The sequence below is a fragment of the Coffea eugenioides genome, chromosome 2 (assembly GCF_003713205.1).
Source record: "Coffea eugenioides isolate CCC68of chromosome 2, Ceug_1.0, whole genome shotgun sequence".
NCBI classification, from domain to species: Eukaryota; Viridiplantae; Streptophyta; class Magnoliopsida; order Gentianales; family Rubiaceae; genus Coffea; species Coffea eugenioides.
Genome location: NC_040036.1, coordinates 27,120,897 through 27,140,112, shown reverse-complemented (window position 1 = coordinate 27,140,112; position 19,216 = coordinate 27,120,897). Strand labels below are relative to the sequence as shown.

At 36.0% G+C, this 19,216-nt stretch overlaps 4 protein-coding genes across 4 annotated transcripts; all 4 read left to right on the top strand.

Annotated features, from left to right (window-relative positions):
* Positions 1–1,315: 1,315 nt before the first annotated feature.
* Positions 1,316–2,981, top strand: LOC113760581 (ankyrin repeat-containing protein BDA1-like). The gene is made up of 2 exons (XM_027303219.1): positions 1,316–1,970; positions 2,054–2,981. The coding sequence occupies exons 1-2, from the start codon at positions 1,398–1,400 to the stop codon at positions 2,858–2,860; spliced, it is 1,380 nt and encodes a 459-aa protein (XP_027159020.1). The 5' UTR covers positions 1,316–1,397; the 3' UTR covers positions 2,861–2,981.
* A 1,203-nt stretch (positions 2,982–4,184) lies between these two features.
* Positions 4,185–5,990, top strand: LOC113760580 (ankyrin repeat-containing protein BDA1-like). Its single transcript, XM_027303218.1, has 2 exons — positions 4,185–4,846; positions 5,028–5,990. The coding sequence occupies exons 1-2, from the start codon at positions 4,265–4,267 to the stop codon at positions 5,850–5,852; spliced, it is 1,407 nt and encodes a 468-aa protein (XP_027159019.1). The 5' UTR covers positions 4,185–4,264; the 3' UTR covers positions 5,853–5,990.
* Positions 5,991–11,892: 5,902 nt separating this feature from the next.
* LOC113760582 (ankyrin repeat-containing protein BDA1-like) lies at positions 11,893–13,391 on the top strand. Its single transcript, XM_027303220.1, has 2 exons — positions 11,893–12,468; positions 12,551–13,391. Exons 1-2 carry the CDS (start codon positions 11,896–11,898, stop codon positions 13,349–13,351), a joined length of 1,374 nt encoding a protein of 457 aa, XP_027159021.1. The 5' UTR covers positions 11,893–11,895; the 3' UTR covers positions 13,352–13,391.
* Positions 13,392–17,213: 3,822 nt separating this feature from the next.
* Positions 17,214–18,749, top strand: LOC113759362 (ankyrin repeat-containing protein BDA1-like). Its single transcript, XM_027301926.1, has 2 exons — positions 17,214–17,795; positions 17,943–18,749. Exons 1-2 carry the CDS (start codon positions 17,214–17,216, stop codon positions 18,747–18,749), a joined length of 1,389 nt encoding a protein of 462 aa, XP_027157727.1.
* Positions 18,750–19,216: the final 467 nt, after the last annotated feature.

Below are 19,216 nucleotides of genomic sequence, written 5' to 3'. Positions count from 1 at the left end.
AAATTTTCATTTTGTCATGATTTTAACTACTTTTGTTTCATTATTATTATTTGTTGGTTTTATCTTATCATTTTATTTTCTCTTAGTTTGTTAATTTGCTCATTTTTCAGTATTACCAATTTATGACAAGTTTTAGCCTTTTTCCTATTTTCCAAAATGAAATTTTAAATTTACACACGAAAAAATGATAGGGGTCAAAATTTTTTTTGGATTAAGTTTTTATATTAACTTTTATAGTACTTAGTTCAAAATTTTATATTCTTATTATTTAATTATTAAATAATATGTAATTTTGCGACATAGAGTACATATGAAAAATTTGATAATGATACTTATTGAGCATTATAAGTAAATTATTTAAAACTAACAATGAGTGCAAAGAGTGGTATAAATTAATAACTTAGTTTGCAAAAATAAATTTAAATGAGTTTACAAAAAGTTAAAATAAATGGGTTATAAATGAAAATTGGTTACCCAATTCATTTTTGACTTACTCATTTAGACCCATCTAATTAAATGGGTATAAATGAATTGACTCGCTTATACCCATTACCCATTTTAATTAACCCAAACCCGCCCAAATCACCTAATTTGACACCTCTACAGACAGTTTAATGAATTACAATCAGATGAAACTCTAACCTTCTTTGACATTTTTTTTTTGTGTGGCATCAATAACTTTTATATAAACTAATTTATTCTAATCTATAGAGAGGGGAACCTAAAGAAAATATGTATAAGGAGATAGTAGGTATGAGAAGAACCAGACTAAACCAAAGGGATGTTCTACCATTTACTTTGAACTTTTGAAGTATTTTCATTATAGATGAGAGTCGAACCTTCGACCTACGATCCAGAAAGGAAATTAGTCCTTTTAATTTCCTTTTTGGTGGCCCTTATTCTTTTTTTTTTTTTTTTTTTTTGTCGAAACGATAGATGTCCTATAACCTAATCTAGCATAGTCTAAGGGGAAGGGGAGGGGGTTCGATGTGAGTACAGATTCCATCGATGAAGGTCAATTAAGACCGCCACAAATTGTGGCAAATTTGTGGGAGGCAGGGATTGATCCCCTGACCTCCAGCATCACCTTTAATGGTGATGACCACTGGACCAAATGGCCAGTGGTGGTGGCCCTTATTCAAACCTAGTGGTTTCTAGTCTTCTATGACCACTTAACCTGATTTCATCTATGATACAACTTCTTGTCTTCTAGCTCCATTTTCAAGGTCAACGCAAAAGGATTAGTTATTTTATCCTTTTGACTTGCATAACAAAAAGAATGATAGGGACACAAATGTTTCAGTATTTCCTCCAGAATTTTCCAAGAACGAAGAGCTAAAACTAAATAATGAAACCTGAATCATTCAAGGCCCCTGTTGCAAGATTACCTAAAGAGGATGGATAGGAGGCTCATAGAAGCTGCGCTGACAGGAAATGTTCAAGACTTGCAAAATCTCATAAAAGAGAATCCCCTCCTACTCAGGTCAGCTCCATTGGCAGTTTCTGAGACTCCGTTGCACATAGCTTGCATAGGAGGCCACATTGATTATGTGAAAGAGGTTTTACATTTAAGGCCGGAGTTTGCTGAAGAGCTCAACCAGGATGGATTTAGCCCCTTGCATATTGCATCAGGTAATGGGGACATACAAATTGTGAAAGAGCTTTTGCAGGTAAATTGCTTTCTGTGCCTGATCAAGGGAAGAGAGAGGCGAATCCCGCTTCATTATGCTGCGATTAAAGGCAGGATTCATGTCATCCACGAACTGCTTTCTGCTTGTGCCGAGTCAGTTGGGTATGTGACTGGACGAGGTGAGACAATCCTTCATTTGGCTTTAAAGAACAACCAATTCGAGGCCTTTGAATTCTTGGTACAGTACCTGATACGGTCAAACAATCGGGAGATCTTGAATAAGAAGGACCATCAGGGTGAGTCCATTTTGCATCTTGCTGTCTCGAGAAAGCAGTATGAGGTGAGTCGCAAACGTGTTGAATATTGGTTCACTGTCTCGTGATGTTTTAAAGTTCAGTTACTGAAATTACACTACGTTAGCAGGTAATCGATTTCATGCTCGACAAAAATGTTTTTCATGAGGGCAGAGTTGAGGTCAACTCGTTGAACAAGAGGGGTTTTACGCCTATTGATAGCTTACTATCTGAAGGGGGCGATAGAGAAATAGAGGAAATGCTTAAAGCAGCTGGGGCTAGAATGGCAGCAGACTTGCAGTCACCTCAAAATGGAGCATCATCTGATAATTTGGTCGTCACAACTCAGAGTCCATCACCTTTCCAGTCAAGGAGAGTGCGCGCTCAATCTCCCTCAGCGAAGTTGCTAAACTATTTCAAGTTTGACAAGCTTAGAGATTCTCCAAATGAAGTGCGAAACACATTGCTTGTGTTAGCTGTGTTAATTGCAACAGCAACATATCAAGCTGTGCTTAGTCCACCCGGTGGCGTTTGGCAAGACGACTCTTTGCCTAGTCAAGGTACAGGCACAAACGCCACATCCACCAAACCCCACAAAGCTGGAGAAGCAGTAATGGGCACTCACCGCAAGACTTCTTATGGTCTTTTTCTGATTTTTAATTCAATTGGATTTTTTATGTCCACTTTCATGATAAACGTTCTCACTGCTGGATTTCCCTTAAGAATGGAGTTGCAACTCTCTCTTTTGGCGCTTATGGCAACTTATGATACTTCCATGGCTGCAATATCACCAGATGAGGACATCACTTTGTGGTTCACCATTCTATCCGCAGTTCTGCCGGTGTTGATACCTATAGTAACCAAGATAATGAGGGATCATTGCAAGTTACAAAAGTTCAGACTACCATCAGTTCTGATGGAAGTTCTCCAGTTCTGATGATGTTTTTCAGCATGTATGTAGCTACTTTCTTAATCGCTGTTCTGTATTTCTTTTGTTGGTTCATTAGGATAATCATGTCAATTTATTGTGAGTTTAATCTCATTTTACCATATATTAATCTCTCTCTCTCAATTTCTGAATTTTCTTTCGTGTCCTTAAGGAGCTAACCTTTTGCTAGGCCGCTAGCAACCTGGAAATGGAATGTGTACAGTTCGATCCAGTCTGAGAACAAATTTGTTCTCTTAGTGTGAAATAGCTCAGTGCTCACAACAATCTCCCTTTTAGAACCAAGGAACCAGTTTCATGCTTTAGATTCATTTGCTCAATCTCTTCCTAGTTTTGTTTCTCATTTAGTTATCTCTTGTTGTTTAATTAGCTATTCTCAGGCAGACAATACGTTTTCAGCTTTCGGTAATTGAGCTACTTTTTATTGAAGATAGTGTCATTAAAGAGAGAGCACTGGTTGATGCCACAAATATAAATTGTTTTACAGGAAATCCGTTCTCTATCTAAATTCTAATCATTTCATTATAGCTTTTTGTGCAGAAATAAATTCTGCTATTTTGTACCAGCCTACCAGGTGAATAATCATGTTCCTGACACGTTTCTCTCTTTTAAAATTCAAAAATTCGTGTGGACCAGATTTGAATGGTTTTCATGAACTTGGCAAAGATGTATCAACCTGTTCATTGCATTTCCTTCCACCTTCATCACATTATTATTTTTATTTTTAAATGAGTTTTTTGTTTTAAACAACACTCGATCTGTATCATCTGAGTACACCTATTAATAATTATTATCCTCTTTTTTATTTATACACTTTTCTTAATTGACTTTACTTTTTCAAAAATATTTATCACTTACCGACCGTGTATTTTAAGGATCATCTAATGAGTACCACAAATCTTTTTGAATTTTCTTGGGCTGGTAAAAACTGGCTTACGGGTTAACTAATAATTTTATCAACGGCGGGTGAGACTGAGAGGGCGTTGGACTGGGGGAATTGAGATTATTCAAAGTTGGAGGGGAAAACGCAACAAAAGAAAAGGAGGGCGGCTTCAAGAAAACCAATGCGCAATACCCACGTATACGCTGGGATTGATACGGCAAGAATTTTAGAATATGCGACAAAGACCAAGACCAGCTCTTCAACCGGGTTATTCTTGCCAATTTCCACTTAACAACCGCGGGAGTTGGTAGACGCAAATTACTACGTTTTTGAATGTGATTGAATTACTGGTTCCTAAACCCAAATTTTCTAAATGAAACTATTCCAAGGTAGACTATGCAAGTACACATATCTTGTTCAATGAGGCAATGATGCAACTGTGTGCATGACCTTCGGCCAAAAATTCTGCCCGTGAGTTTATTAGTTCTTGTCAGAAAGTGATATCCTCTAGAATGGAGAGCACAAAATTGGTTATTGAAGCTGCTCGAGAGGGAGATACTGAGATACTAAACAAACTGCTTCAAGAAAATCCATCCCTTCTTGATGATGTTGCATTTGGTAATCCTCCGGAGTCTGTTCTACATGTTGCAATTAAAGGTGGACATGTTAGATTTGTGATTGAGCTTATAAAGCACAACAAGAAGCTGGCTAGAGAATTTGACAGAGGTGGTTTTCGGCCTCTAGATGTAGCTGCAATCATGGGGGACGTCGAAATGGTGAAACAAATTCTGAGGTTGGATCCTGGATTATGTCTTCTCAAAGGAAAAGGCCAAAGAACAGCTCTCCACTATGCTGCTAGTAAAGGGAAAGTTGAGGTTATAGATGAATTACTTTCCACCCGCCCTGATTGCCTTAAAGATGTCACATTTAGTCAGGAAACTGCACTTCACCTGGCTCTAAAATGCTACCAATTTGAAGCATTTAAAGTTTTAGTCAAGTGGCTTGAGATTAACAAACTGCAATCAATCATAAATTGGCCTGATTTCAATGGAAACACTGTTTTGCATATTGCTGCTTCAACGAAGCAACACGAGGTATACTTAGACCTATATGTAGTCATTTTACTTCTGCGATCTTTAACTAATTCAAGTCCTGTAGGCTTCTACTATACCTTTATACACAACCCTTTCAAGACTTCAATTGATTTTGATTCAATAAGAGGAGTTCAGTAGTGGAAACTTATGCTTTTACTGAAAAAATTTTCACATTTTTCAGTCCATAGAATTGCTACTCCTCTGCAAAGGCATCTGTGCAACCATCAAGGTGAATGCCAAGAACTTTAAGGGTGTGACAGCTGCTGATATTCTTGATATTGTGATGGAAAGACCCGATGATTTTCATTCAAGACAATTGATCTTACAACATGCAGGTGAGAATCATTCAATAAGTTCTGTTTCTCAGGCCAAACATCAACAAAATATAGCTGATCATCAGTCACAACCATCGAAGGACTGGTTCAACTACTTCAAATTCCAGATTCAAAGAGAATCCCCAAGCGATACGCGCAATGTACTATTAGTAGTTGCTGCCCTGATAGCTACAGTAACCTTTCAGGCGGGGATAACCCCTCCATCCAGCATCTCAGATATGTCTAACCAGCCAAATGATCAGAATCAAGCTGGTCCGCCACCAGCATCTATTTTACCTCCGTTCAGACAGCGTAATCCTGTAGCTGTTTCTGGTATTGCGGCGGCCTCCGCAATCTTTGGCTCACATGCTACTTCATACTTATTCTTGTTTTCGAATTCCTTGGGCCTCGCAGCATCGCTAAGCATCATAATTTATCTCACCAGAGGATTTCCATTCCAAAGAGAGCTTCTGATATGTGTATTTGCTATGATGTTTAGTTATGGCTTTTCAGCAAGTGGTATTCTCAAAGGACAGAAACAGGAAAAAGAGATGGCAGGCTATATCCTTCTAACAGTTGCCTTCTTGTTACCATTTCTAATCCGATGGCTACCAACCTGGGGTAAAATGGCTTGGAAGAAATGTGCTAGAAGAAGATTTTTCAAAGTAAACATCTTGCCTGTTGACAATTGATGCGATTGCTATGACAATTCTTTACAAAAAAAATACAAGATTGACTTGTGTAGGTGTGTTACCGTAAAGCTCCATAAATTTAAAAATTATGTGTGTCAAATAAGAGACGGTTGCGTGTGAAATTTACATTTTTTAATTTAATTTTCTTGACTTATCATGGACATAGTAGTAGCTATAAAGAAAAAAAACGATTCGTGTATCTACAGATATTTGGTCAAGGTATGCCTTTCTATTGTAATAGAGTGGCAAATGGGAGTAGATGTTAAATTATACGGGGGATTGTTATTGTCTTCTTGATGTGAAAAGCAAAACATCTCGGTTGGTATTTGATAAGAAGGGAAAATCAAAATTGCGAATAATTCCCTTATTAAGTTGTAGCTTCCACATGCTCGTATTTTGGGTGGAATACTTACCGATTTCATGGAATTTAAATGGAAACTCCTTTGAAACTGCAAGCTACACACCATGCCATGCAAATTTCATAGTGGAGAATGGCCATGCTCATTCTTTTCACGGGGCACGCCTAGTACTAGTCATTGTATGGTTTTAAGCAAAATTTTTTTAAGCAAAAATTACAAAAATAAAAATAAAAATCCTGCATTTGCTATGGAAAATGTATGGTTTTTCCAGTAATATCAAGACAATAAAATATTTGAAGCGAATAACGTGAACCAACGTGGTGCATACATTCATGTAAAACAAAAATTACACTTTCCAACATAAAGCATCTCAATTGGTGATAAAGTTTTTTTTTATGACACTTTCTTTAAAAATAGGTAAATATTTTTGCATTTTTTCCAAAAGAAGGTAGGAAAACAAAAATGCCAAACTTTTTTTTTGTGGGAAAATATTCCCCAAATAAGCCTAAAAACTAAGGTAAAAGTGTCAATTGGTTCCTTATGATATTGATTTTTAGGTGGTAAGGACGATGAGTGATAATTGTAGAGGTTTAGGAGGACGTATTAAGTGATATTGCGAAAAATTTCAAAGAAAGTAGTGACACATTAGCAATTATCTTTTGTATTGACACATTCTTAGCTTTGACTTACAACACAATATACTTGAAAAGCGTCGCAATTGGCTTACTTGGTAGAAGCAGTAAGCATGGATACATATCTATGCAGGTCGCCAAGAAAATTTTAAAGGCCAACTAAGTACTTTTAAAGTTATTGTTGGATGAAATATATGACACTAACTAAGAAATATTTAAGAATATGTAAACTAGAAATGTCACCAGGTGCTTAAGCTCCGAAAATGATGGAAATGGTTGTCCCCTCTTAAGACATGCGTACTTGTAAAACTTGGAGGAGATATTACTAAGGTTTGTTTCTATGACCCATTTTAGAAACACAAACCTTGTTGAAGACATCATGAACCGCAAAATATTTAAATCATCTACAAGTTTTAGAAAAAAAAAAAAAAGAGTACCTTAAATAAGTTACTGGTGGCAAAATGGTTAAATGGATGGTGAAGATAACACAAAAAAAAAAATGTTTTAGGTGTTTTAGACAAGCATCAATATGTTTCCGAAACAACTGCACTAACTACGATACAATTTTAGACATACCTAGAAAACACATTATACGTATGATATAATGTTACTTAAGTCTGAAGTCTTTTATGACTTTTCACATTAATCATATGTTGCAGGTTCTTTGGTCTTTGTTGGCTCCGTGTCTATTAGGCTTATATGAACCATATGCGAGCTATATTTTTGGACAGCACTAAGCTATTCAGCTAGCATATTTTTGACCGCTCAACTATTTTTTATTTTCAATTGGCCATTGTTGTGGGAAAAAAAAATGTGGATGCTAATAGTCATTTTGTCCAATTAATCGATAATCCAAATGGAATGTGTGCCATGTGCAATGCATCTGACAAAAGACATGGTTAAATTTGTCCTGTTCATTTTTTATCACCTTGTCTCCAAAACATGAGAAAATTATGTAGTTTTAGCGCTTTTCCTTTTTTTTTTTTTCCTTTTCAATTTTCACCTTCTTCCTCCTCATTGAGTTGGAACAATTGCTAGGCATGGCAACACCACAAAGGCCGCGTGCTGCCACCACCCACCATGCACCATGTTGGATGGTGGTTTGAGAATCGTCTTTTCCACAACGCGATTCCAACATCAAATTTGGCCAAAATTAAGTATTGCAGCTACCAAAAATGTTATGTCAAGGTGCTTCCTTCTCTAGATTTACTCAAATCAAGTTCAAAGACAAAACATTTATACCAAAAAGACCACAACAGATTATGATTTCAAACATAATAGACAGAAAATGACAGCCCAACCACATGAATTTTTCTTAAGCATTTCATTTCTTTTTTGTATCAATTAATTTGCTGGAGAATTTGATATTCTGCCAATAAAACTGCAAACGATGCATTCAGAAAGAGAAAGATGTGATGAATGTGACTTTTGCATCATTGAGAATAATCAGGAAAGGTTCATTGCTGATATTATGCGGCAATGCAATCCTTCAATTCTTTAGCAGATTTGGCAAGTATCATTATCATTACTATATAAAAAGTATGATGGATCTTGACAATAGAGAGTGTAAGTGTAAACATATTTTGATATTAGTTTTTGTTAGGCCTAAATTCCCCTCATGTCTTTTTATTAGAGTTATTGCATTTCAATCGTGACACTAATAAGAAAAATGAAAAGTTTCAATAAATTACATCTAAAAAATGTTAGTAATTAAAATTAAAAGCTATCCATTTACAACTATATTCAACAATCATTTTCTTTATCTCCAATTATTGTATGTGTTAAAATTATCTCCAATTATTATATTCTTGTGTGTGATAATTAAAGCTAACTGTATTTTATATACGTATTGGTTTAGAAGAAAACCCCGATTAATAAGAAGACAAAATGTTATAAACAGTTAATGAAAAAATAGAAGGTTAAATTGATGATTAAATTCACTATATTATGTCATATTTGCTAAGAAAACTTTAAAAAAAGAAAAGGTTTACAACTACTTAAATTGATAAAAATTTATTGTATGCAAATCATAATTTTTAGTATGTATTTTGCTCAGATTTTGTTGTATACACTGGTTTGATACAACATAGAAAATTTTCTCTCCTTATTGTTACAAAATATGCAACAATTTACTTTAGATATGATTATCTTCCTTCTTGAGAGTTCAATAAACCTTTAATTACTTTGTATATAATAAACGTTTTCTACAAGTAGCAATTGCTTAATTTTGTTTATTATACGGTTTCTTAGCCAATATTATACTAACAATTTAGTTTAAATATGATAATCTTCCATTTTCAGAGTTTTTATAACTGTAGAATGCATAATAAACTTTTAATTGCTTTGTACACAATAAACATTTTGTAAATTACCAATTGCTTAATTTTGTTCATTATATAGTTTTTTTGTTTATTTTATGCCAATAATCAAATTTGTGCACAGAAATTTAATATATTAAAGGTTTTATTATTATTTATACATTAAAATCATAGTTATTAAATCCGACCCGACCCAGTGGTTGAACCAATCAAATCGGTAGACTGGCCATGGAACCGGGCCGGTTTAACAATTGGATCGGAGTTGCACATGAGTCGCTTTGAACCGTTTGACCTGAACAATCGAACCTGTGACCCGCTAAACCCGACGAGTTTTGAAAATCTTTCTGAAATTACCTTTTACCCAATTTTATTAATTTGATCAGCTACACCAGCATGGGCATTGTTGTCTTTTTGATAATTAGATGAGAAAAATTGAAAAGGGATTTGGAAATTAGGGTTTCTTTCTTTTTTTGGTACTTAGATTTATCATTTATGTTTGTGTATAATATCAATAGGAATTCATGAACCACGGAACATATGTAGGTATGGCTTGTGTTTATGAACTATCAATATGAATAGGTTATGACTTGTTAGCATTTAAGAATTTTTGTACTTATAATATAATGTATATGTTTTTTTAATTATATTATATATTTTTTATTATATAGTGTGACCCGTTAATTGTCTTTAAAACCATTATTTTATATTGATAACGACCGAATGTATCCTCATTTATCAAAAATTCTCTAGAGATTTTATACGAATTTGTAGATATAACATTTCGTGAACTTTTTTTTTGTTTTTAAAATAATGGTTTATAAAGATAATTAATTAAAGAGGATAACAAATTAAATAAAAAATAGAAAATGTGAAAATGTTATATTTGTTAAAATAATTTTCACAAATAGCTTTTAATGTATAAAAATTTTTTATTTTATGATATTATAATTACGTGCAAAGTACGTGACCTATTTCTAGTTAAAAAAAAAAGAAGGAAAAGAACAACTTTAATTTGATACTTCAGTTGCTCTTCATATTCTTAATTCTCTCATATGCCTTTTCTCACTCTCTTTCACTCCGCACACAAACTCACTGGTACTTTTGGCTGTGAAATGTTGGCATCATAAAGTTGTTATAAGCTAGTTTGGTCAATCTGATGTGCTGATGGTTCTATTTTGTCAGGGCCGTTGACTATGCACAAAGATAAACGTTATTTCTTGATAGTTGGTAAATGTTATGATGGTTTTGGGATGTTTGATGAACCCAATTAATAACATTTCTGGTTGGCGGCAAAGGGAATTTTCATGCTGCAAGCCAATACTATTTAGCTGCGAGTCATATTGCCCGACATGATAACGTCTTCTTTTAGAGCTGCCAGTCATATTGCCTTTAGCATCTGTTCCAAGTTGAGGAGTGGGCTTTTTCCATGATGAACCCGGAGAACTTGTTAGTGCTGCTCTCTGCCTTTTCTTGTTATTTTCTGATGCTCAACTAGTGTCTCATCAGGTATTGCTCTTGCAATTTAATTTCCTTCTTTCCTTGTTTTTCTTGCTAGCCAACGTGAGACGAAGTCACTCTCTATTGCCTATGGAGATTGGTTCAATCATCTTTAAAGTCCAAAGATTCCCATTGCCCAAGTTGGAGTCTTACAGGATTTAAGGGACTAGTACTTGCTTCAGAGTTCCTCACATCATTTGCAGGGTTGCTTCGCTGAAGCATGGTTTGCCATCAGAGATCAACTAACTCATTGGACAGGTTTTGTACAGGAGTTTTCATGCTTTAAAGTAATTTAGTACTGCCTTGTACGCTTTTAATGCATTGGACGGGTTTTGCAAATGGTGTTTATGCGGGTCCTCAACACGGTTGAGCCTAGAGCCAATGCCATCACTAAGTCATTTTTCCATCAAGAGTGCTGACAATTATGCTACGACTCCAGGGTCGTATTTGCCTTGCTGGCATCCGCCTATGTATCAATATCAGCCTCGAGGTCATACCAGCAGCAGCTTGAGTGCTATTATGGAGAGGAGAGAGACGAGTTGCACTCCTCCCCTTACTAATCTCGACGCAGAATGCCTTCGGTCAAGGCAACTTTTCTGTGAATGCTTTTCTTTAGGTTTCTGTCATTTTGGCTCTTAAAACCACTAGTACTGTAATAGTACTTATTTTCATGGTCTCGCTTTAGCTTACAGCAATTTGACAGGAAATATCAAAGAACTCTTTGGGAGACGTGGAATTGTTCTCTTTTACATTTTTGGTTGTAAGGACTAAGGATTTACCTTTATCAACCAGTAGAGGTCAATGTCCTCTACTTTCCAATCTTGAGGTACTATTCAATTCAAAATTGTGAAGTGGAGGACCATAACCATTTTCACACTGCTGAAAACAAGAGTCGGCGCAGAGAAGTCGTTGGGATCGGATCACTGCTGAATTATATAGAGGCTATATATGGACCTTGGAAGTAAGTTGTCAATGTTTCGTTAACAGTTTGATGAATTGCGATACGGCTAATCTGCAACCTTCTTTGACCAAGCAGCCTGATTTCCTCTATGACGCAAATTCTTTGTCTCCAAACTCTATTTTCAAGGTCAAAGTAAAGAGATTGAATATTTAATCGAGAATTTTCCTCCGCAAACGTTGAATATTTCCCCCAGAATTTTCCAAGACCCAAAGGGCAAAAACTAAATAAAGGGACTTGAATCATTCAGGGCCCCAGCTGCAAGATTACCTAAAGAGGATGGATAGGAGGCTCATCGAAGCTGCTCAGACAGGAAATGTTCAAGACTTGCAAAATCTCATTAAAGAGTATGCCCTTCTACTCAGGGCTGCTCCATTGGCAGGTTCCGAGACTCCATTGCACATAGCTTGCATAGGAGGCCATACTGATTTTGTGAAAGAGGTTTTAAAGTTGAGGCCGGAGTTTGCTGAAGAGCTCAACCAGGATGGATTTAGCCCCTTGCATATTGCATCAGGTAATGGGGATATACAAATTGTGAAAGAACTTTTGCAGGTAAATTGCTTTCTGTGCCTGATCAAGGGAAAAGAGAGACGAATCCCGCTTCATTATGCTGCTATTAAAGGCAGGATTCATGTCATCGACGAACTGCTTTCTGCTTGCTCCGAGTCAGTTGGGTATGTGACTGGAAGAGGTGAGACAATCCTTCATTTGGCTTTAAAGAACAACCAATTCGAAGCCTTTGAATTCTTGGTACAGTACCTGATACGGTCAAACAATTGGGAGATCTTGAATAAGAAGGACCATCAGGGTGACACCATTTTGCATCTTGCTGTCTCGAGAAAGCAGTATGAGGTGAGTCGCAAACGCATTGAATATTTGTTCATTGTCTCGTGATGTTTTAAGTTCAGTAACTGAAATTACACTACGTTAGCAGGTAATCGATTTCATGCTCGACAAAAATGTTTTTCATGAGGGCAGAGTGGAGGTCAACTCGTTGAACAAGAGGGGTTATACGCCTATTGATAGCTTACTGTCTGAAGGGGGTGATAGAGAAATAGAGGATATGCTCAAAGCAGCTGGGGCTAGAGCGGCAGCAGACTTGCAGTCACCTCAAAATGGAGCATTATCTGACAATTTGGTCGTCACAACTCAGAGTCCATCACCTTTCCAGTCAAGGAGAGTGCGTGCTCAAGCTCCCTCAGAGAAGTTGCTACACTATTTCAAGTTTGACAAGCGTAGAGATTCTCCAAATGAAGTGCGAAACACATTGCTTGTGTTAGCTGTGTTAATTGCAACAGCAACATATCAAGCTGTGCTTAGTCCACCCGGTGGCGTTTGGCAAGACGACTCTTTGCCTAGTCAAGGTACAGGCACAAACGACACATCCACCAAACCCCACAAAGCTGGAGAAGCAGTAATGGGCACTCACAATAATATTTCTTATGGTCTTTTTCTGATTTTTAATTCAATTGGATTTTTTATGTCCACTTACATGATAATCGTTCTCATTGCTGGATTTCCCTTACAAATGGAGTTGCAAGTCTCTCTTTTTGCGCTTTTGGTAACTTATGATACTTCTATGGCTGCAATATCACCAGATAAGGGCATCACACTCTGTTTCACTATTCTATCCATAGTTCTGCCGATGTTGATACCTATAGTAACGAAGATAATGAGGAATCATTGCAAGTTACAAAAGTTTAGACTACCATGCACAAGCCCTGCAACTGATTGAAGATGGAAGATCTTCAGCATTTATGTATCTACTTTTTTAATCGCCATTCTGCACTTCTTTAATTAGATCATTAGGATAATCATGTAAATTTATTGTGAGTTTAATCTCATTATACTATATATTGATCTCTTTTTCTTTCTTTCTTTCTTTCTTTTGAAATTTCTGAATTTTGTTTCATGTGCTTTATAAGCTTACCTGTGGCTTGGCACTTGGCACCCGGGCAATGGAATTTGTTAGGATTTAGTTGTCTCTGTGTGAAGTATCTCAGTACTCACAATAATCTCACTTTTAGGAACAAGGAACTCGTTTCATGCTTTAGACTCATTTGCTCGAACTCTTCCTAATTTGGTCATCTCTTGTTAGTCACCTGTTTAATTAGCTATTCTCAGGTAGACGATTTGTTTTCTGCTTCAAGTCATTGAGCTCCTGTCATTGAAGGTAGTGTTATTAAGGCTACAGCACTCGTGATGCCACAGATTAAAATGGTTCTAATTAGAGGTGGCAATTTGTCCCAAGTCCCAATGGGTTACCCATGCTCATGGGGACTTTGGGCGGGATGGGTACTAAAATTTGATATTGGATTTAAAATGGGACAAATCCCAATTGTACCCATTAATTAATGGGAAATCTTGGGAACTACTTGGGTACCCATTGGGCTCAAATAGCAAGGGCTCCGTTTGGATTAGTTATTTTTGGGGGGTGTTTTTGAAATATTTGATATACTAATATAGATGGGATATTTTTTGAATTATTGTATATTACTGTAATATTGTATTTGAAAAACTTATTTTTTGAAAAAATAGCCAATCCAAACGGAGTCTTAGATTCAAAAATTATCTTTAACAATTTTTATAGTCATACTAACGAATATAATCTAGTAGTCTTCCTAGTCATTATCCACAAGAATTTCCAACATTTCAGTCAATTTAGACCTGTTATCCTTGGACAATGATGAGAATAAATATTCAACACCCTAAGTACCTTGACCATCTTGATATATGTTGGAATATGGTTGTATATCTATTTTTTTCTTTATTTGTTAATCCAATTTTTGGTGGGAATCTTGAGTATAAAGCACTTGCATGTTTATTTAATAAAACTAAAAGAAATTTAATAAATCAAAAATATTAAATTTATATAAAAAATAAAAAATGAATTAAAGGAAAAAAAATATGTAGAAAACAGATTTGAGTATTGGGCGGGATCAATCTAAACCCATGCCAAAGTGATCCCGCCCAAGTTAGTCCCAAAACACGTATGGGTAAGGTTGGACCCAAACCCATATGACTCGGTTCCATCTCAAACCCAATCAAATCCCGCCCATTTTGCCACCTCTAGTTCTAATTACAGCAAATCCATGATTTACCAAATTCAATTTATTGTAGCTTTTTATGAAGAAATAAATTTAGGTATCGTGTATCAGGTGATAAGACATGTTCGTGACACCCGAGTCTCTCTTTGAAAATTCAATGTAGTAATGAGAACGCCGTCTTTTGATACTAAATCAAAGCAAACCTCTTTTGCATTGACACATTCTCAGCTTTGACAATACAATTAGCGTATACTACTAAGCAACCGTGGGAGTTGTACCTGATAGGGTAGTTTGGTCTTATTGTGTATGAATAGATTCAAAGTATTGTGTACACATTCATGCACTTTAATTCATGCATCTCATGACCATTAGATCAAAACATGAATCTATCCTTTCATTCAATAATTCCCATATACATGAATACATTCATAAATGAATGTACATTTTAGAAACATTCACAATACTATACATGTACCAAAAATTAATGAATATACATTAATTACATGTATGTACATCATACAAATTTTGAAAAGTTTCCAACAATTTCAACGATTAGGATTCAGGACACGACACTTTAAAATGTTTTTGGCTGCATGAAACTTGATACTATGATCAAAGCATGTTGATATTTCCTAACAAATGTATGACACTGTCTTATTACCTATAAATTTGCAGATTATATATAGAGGGGAAATGATTCTCAATCCCTCCAAATTCTGATTCTCACCCAACATTATTCCAGAAACAAGGAATGCAACTCAAGTTTGCATAATATATACTTTGGAGTTGCAGATTTGAACTAAGGTGGATCATTATTTGTGGAAATGAACCAAGTTGCAAATGTGCATATCTTGAACTAACTGAGGTATTACATACATTCTTTTTTTTTTTGATAGCATGAGAGAGGTAGGATTTAAGAAGCGAGAACGAAAAATGAGGATTTGAACCCAAAACCTTTAATTTTTTAGATTTCAATTTTAGCCACTAAAATATGGCATCCTTGGCTTCGTCCGAGGTATTACATACTACTAATTAACTCTCCTCCATTAATTGCTGATGTCTATATTTTGATAAAATAAAGGTGGATTGTATTTTCCTTGAAGCCACTATATTCGACCTCCTAACACTTTCTGAAAAGGACATAATCAATATTAACCTTATCAGGGACCAAATTCCAAATGCTAGGGAATCAAATTTGGACTTGCGTAGTAGTCTTTGGTTTTGCTTGTGTTTCCAGCAGCTTCCAAGTGGAACTTGACGAATTGACTTCAAAATTTGCATTCAATTCCTACACGTCCTCGTTTCCGTGTTTCAGCTCCTACCTCTTAACGTGTTGAAAAAAATTTTACACGTAAATTTCCCATCACTGACTTTTTCAAAGAATTCTTCTTGAACCTTTAATTTCGTCGATAATCAATTTGGTAGGGTAAAAAACAAAAAAGTCCTCTGTGGTAAACCTAATACATAGAAAAACTCCTGTCATTGAAGGTAGTGTTATTAAGGCTACAGCACTCGTGATGCCACAGATTAAAATGGTTCTAATTACAGCAAATCCATGATTTACCAAATTCAATTTATTGTAGCTTTTTATGAAGAAATAAATTTAGGTATCGTGTATCAGGTGATAAGACATGTTCGTGACACGCGAGTCTCTCTTTGAAAATTCAATGTAGTAATGAGAACGCCGTATTTTGATACTAAATCAAAGCAAACCTCTTTTGCATTGACACATTCTCAGCTTTGACAATACAATTAGCGTATACTACTAAGCAACCGTGGCAGTTGTACCTGATAGGGGCCAAAAGCGTGGATTCGATTCACATTTGAGCAGTCACCAATCCAATTTTAGAGGCCATACATTTTCTAAAAGCTATTGTTGAATGAAATACCTGGTATTGTCTGAGAAGTATTTCAGAAGATGCAAGCAAGAAATGTTACTTGATCCTAAACTGCTTCTGGAATGATGGAAACCGTTGTCTCTCCTTGTAAGACAGGCACATACATCAACTCGTATAACATGGAGATGTTACTAACTATGATGTTACTTAACTTCGATGTTTTTAGACATTAATCAATATATTGATAGGGTAGTTTGGTCTTATTTTGTTCTGTGTCTATCAGGTACACATGTACCATATAAGATTGAAAATGCAGTAATTTTTCTGTTTATCTTCCCAAGAACAAGAGAGTGATGCATAAATGGGAAATGGATTTGGTTGCTCAACTGCTGAAAGTCTTTGAACTGTAACATCCTTGATCAGCGATATGTTTGGTGGAAATATCAATTCTGATTATGTCAAGTGCAAATTACTACGCTTTTGAATGTGATTGGATTACTGGTTCCTAAACCCAAATTTTCTAATGGAATTATTCAACAAAGTATAGTAGAAGTAAATACTAATTCATCTTATTTAATCAGCCAATGATGCAAAGCTGTGCATGACCTTCCCCCAAAAATTCGGCCCGTCAGATCATTAGTTCTTTCATCCTATGTTTTGACAAAAAAAAAAAAAAATTCATTAGTTCTTTCAGAAAGTAATAACCTCAGGAATGGAGAGCAAAAAATCGGTAATTGATGCTGCTCGCGAGGGAGATACTGAAATACTAAACAAACTGCTTCAAGAAAATCCATCCCTTCTTGATGATGTTGCATTTGGTAATCCTCCGGAGTCTGTTCTACATGTTGCAAGTAAAGGTGGACATGTGAGATTTGTGATTGAGCTTATGAAGCACAACAAGAAGCTGGCTAGAGAATTTGACAGAGGTGGTTTTCGGCCTTTAGATGTAGCTGCAATCATGGGGAACGTCAAAATGGTGAAACAGATTCTGAGGTTGGATCCTGGATTATGTTTTCTCAAAGGAAAAGGCCAAAGAACAGCTCTCCACTATGCTGCTAGTAAAGGGAAAGTTGAGGTTATAGATGAATTACTCTCCACCTGCCCTGATTGTCTTAAAGATGTCACATTTAGTCAGGAAACTGCACTTCACCTGGCTCTAAAATGCTACCAATTTGAAGCATTTAAAGTTTTAGTCAAGTATCTTGAAATTCATATGCTACACTGGATCATAAATTGGCGTGATTTCAATGGAAACACTGTATTGCACCTTGCTGCTTCAACAAAGCAACATGAGGTATGCTTGACCTAATTCTCATATTCCTTCTATGATCTATAACTGATTTAAGTCCTTGTAGCTTTCTATCATACCATTTAGATTAATTCATTCAAAGTGTTAATTGATTACTAAAAGGCCTCATGTTTGATGTATACCTTTTTCTAGTGCATAGAAGTACTATTCAGCAGCAGAGACATCTATGCAACTGTCAAGGTGAATGCCAAGAACTTCAAGGGTGTGACAGCTGCTGATATCCTCGATATTGTGATGGAAAGTTCGGATGATTTTCGTTCAAGACAATTGATCTTACAACATGCTAGTGGGGATCATTCAACAAATTCTGTTTCTCAGGCCAAACATCAACCGAATAGAGCTGATTATCAGTCACAACCTTCAAAGGACTGGTTCAAGTATTTCAAATTCCAGGTCCAAAGAGATTCCCCAAGTGCTACACGCAATGCACTATTGGTAGTTGCTGCCTTGATAGCCACTGTTACATTTCAGGCAGGGGTAACACCTCCATCTGGGGTCTTAGATAAGCCTAACCAGCCAAATCCTGATCAGAATCAAGCTGGTTTGCCATCGCCACCTGCGTATAACCCTATAGCAGTTTCTGGTCTTGCTGCTGCCTCAGCAATCTTTGGCTCACATGCTACTTCCTACTTATTCTTGTTTTCCAATTCTTTAGGCCTCACAGCATCACTAAGCATCATAATTTATCTCACTGGAGGGTTTCCATTCCAAAGAGAACTTCTGATATCTATATTTGCTATGATGTCTACTTATGGCTTTTCAGTAAGTGGTATTCTGAAAAAACAGAGGAGGGAAAAAGAGGTGGTGGGCTATATCCTTCTAACAGTTGCCTTCTTGTTACCATTTTTGATGAGATGGCTACCAACCTGGGGCAAAATGGCTTGGAAGAAGTGCAATAGAAGATTTTCCAAAGGAAATCTCTTGCCTGTTGAACATTGATGTGATTGCTTTGACAATATTTAAAAATCCAAGATTAATTCCATAAATTAAATTTTATGCATGTCAAATGGGAGAAGGTTGTGTGTGAAATTTCCCTGTTTTATTTAATTTTCTTGTCTTAACATGAATTGTAATTGTAGTTTTGCTAATGAGAGTAGATATTAAGATTTTATGAGAGACAAAAAGATGGTTCTTATCCTTTTTGATCCTGAGCAAAGCAACTCTGTAGCTGGTAAGAAGGAAGCATCCCTGTTACCAATAACTCCCTTGTTTTTTTTTTTTTTTTTTATCAATCGTCATCCCTACTTCTACTCCTACTCTATCCTAATCTAACTACGGAGAGACCCAACTGGACCTATGGGGGACCGATGGGGACAGAACCACCACGGGACCAGACGGGTGCACGACGCACCCATCTGGATTTTTTGGTCAATTGTGGTTCTTCAAAAAAACCAATAATTCCCTTG

Bases quoted from the DNA above. Each gene is read 5' to 3' on its own strand.
- LOC113760581 (XM_027303219.1), top strand. From the start codon at position 1,398: ATGGATAGGAGGCTCATAGAAGCTGCGCTGACAGGAAATGTTCAAGAC. The intron at 1,971-2,053 runs GTGAGTCGCAAA...CTACGTTAGCAG, and splicing joins TCTCGAGAAAGCAGTATGAG to GTAATCGATTTCATGCTCGA.
- LOC113760580 (XM_027303218.1), top strand. From the start codon at position 4,265: ATGGAGAGCACAAAATTGGTTATTGAAGCTGCTCGAGAGGGAGATACT. The intron at 4,847-5,027 runs GTATACTTAGAC...CACATTTTTCAG, and splicing joins CTTCAACGAAGCAACACGAG to TCCATAGAATTGCTACTCCT.
- LOC113760582 (XM_027303220.1), top strand. From the start codon at position 11,896: ATGGATAGGAGGCTCATCGAAGCTGCTCAGACAGGAAATGTTCAAGAC. The intron at 12,469-12,550 runs GTGAGTCGCAAA...CTACGTTAGCAG, and splicing joins TCTCGAGAAAGCAGTATGAG to GTAATCGATTTCATGCTCGA.
- LOC113759362 (XM_027301926.1), top strand. From the start codon at position 17,214: ATGGAGAGCAAAAAATCGGTAATTGATGCTGCTCGCGAGGGAGATACT. The intron at 17,796-17,942 runs GTATGCTTGACC...ACCTTTTTCTAG, and splicing joins CTTCAACAAAGCAACATGAG to TGCATAGAAGTACTATTCAG.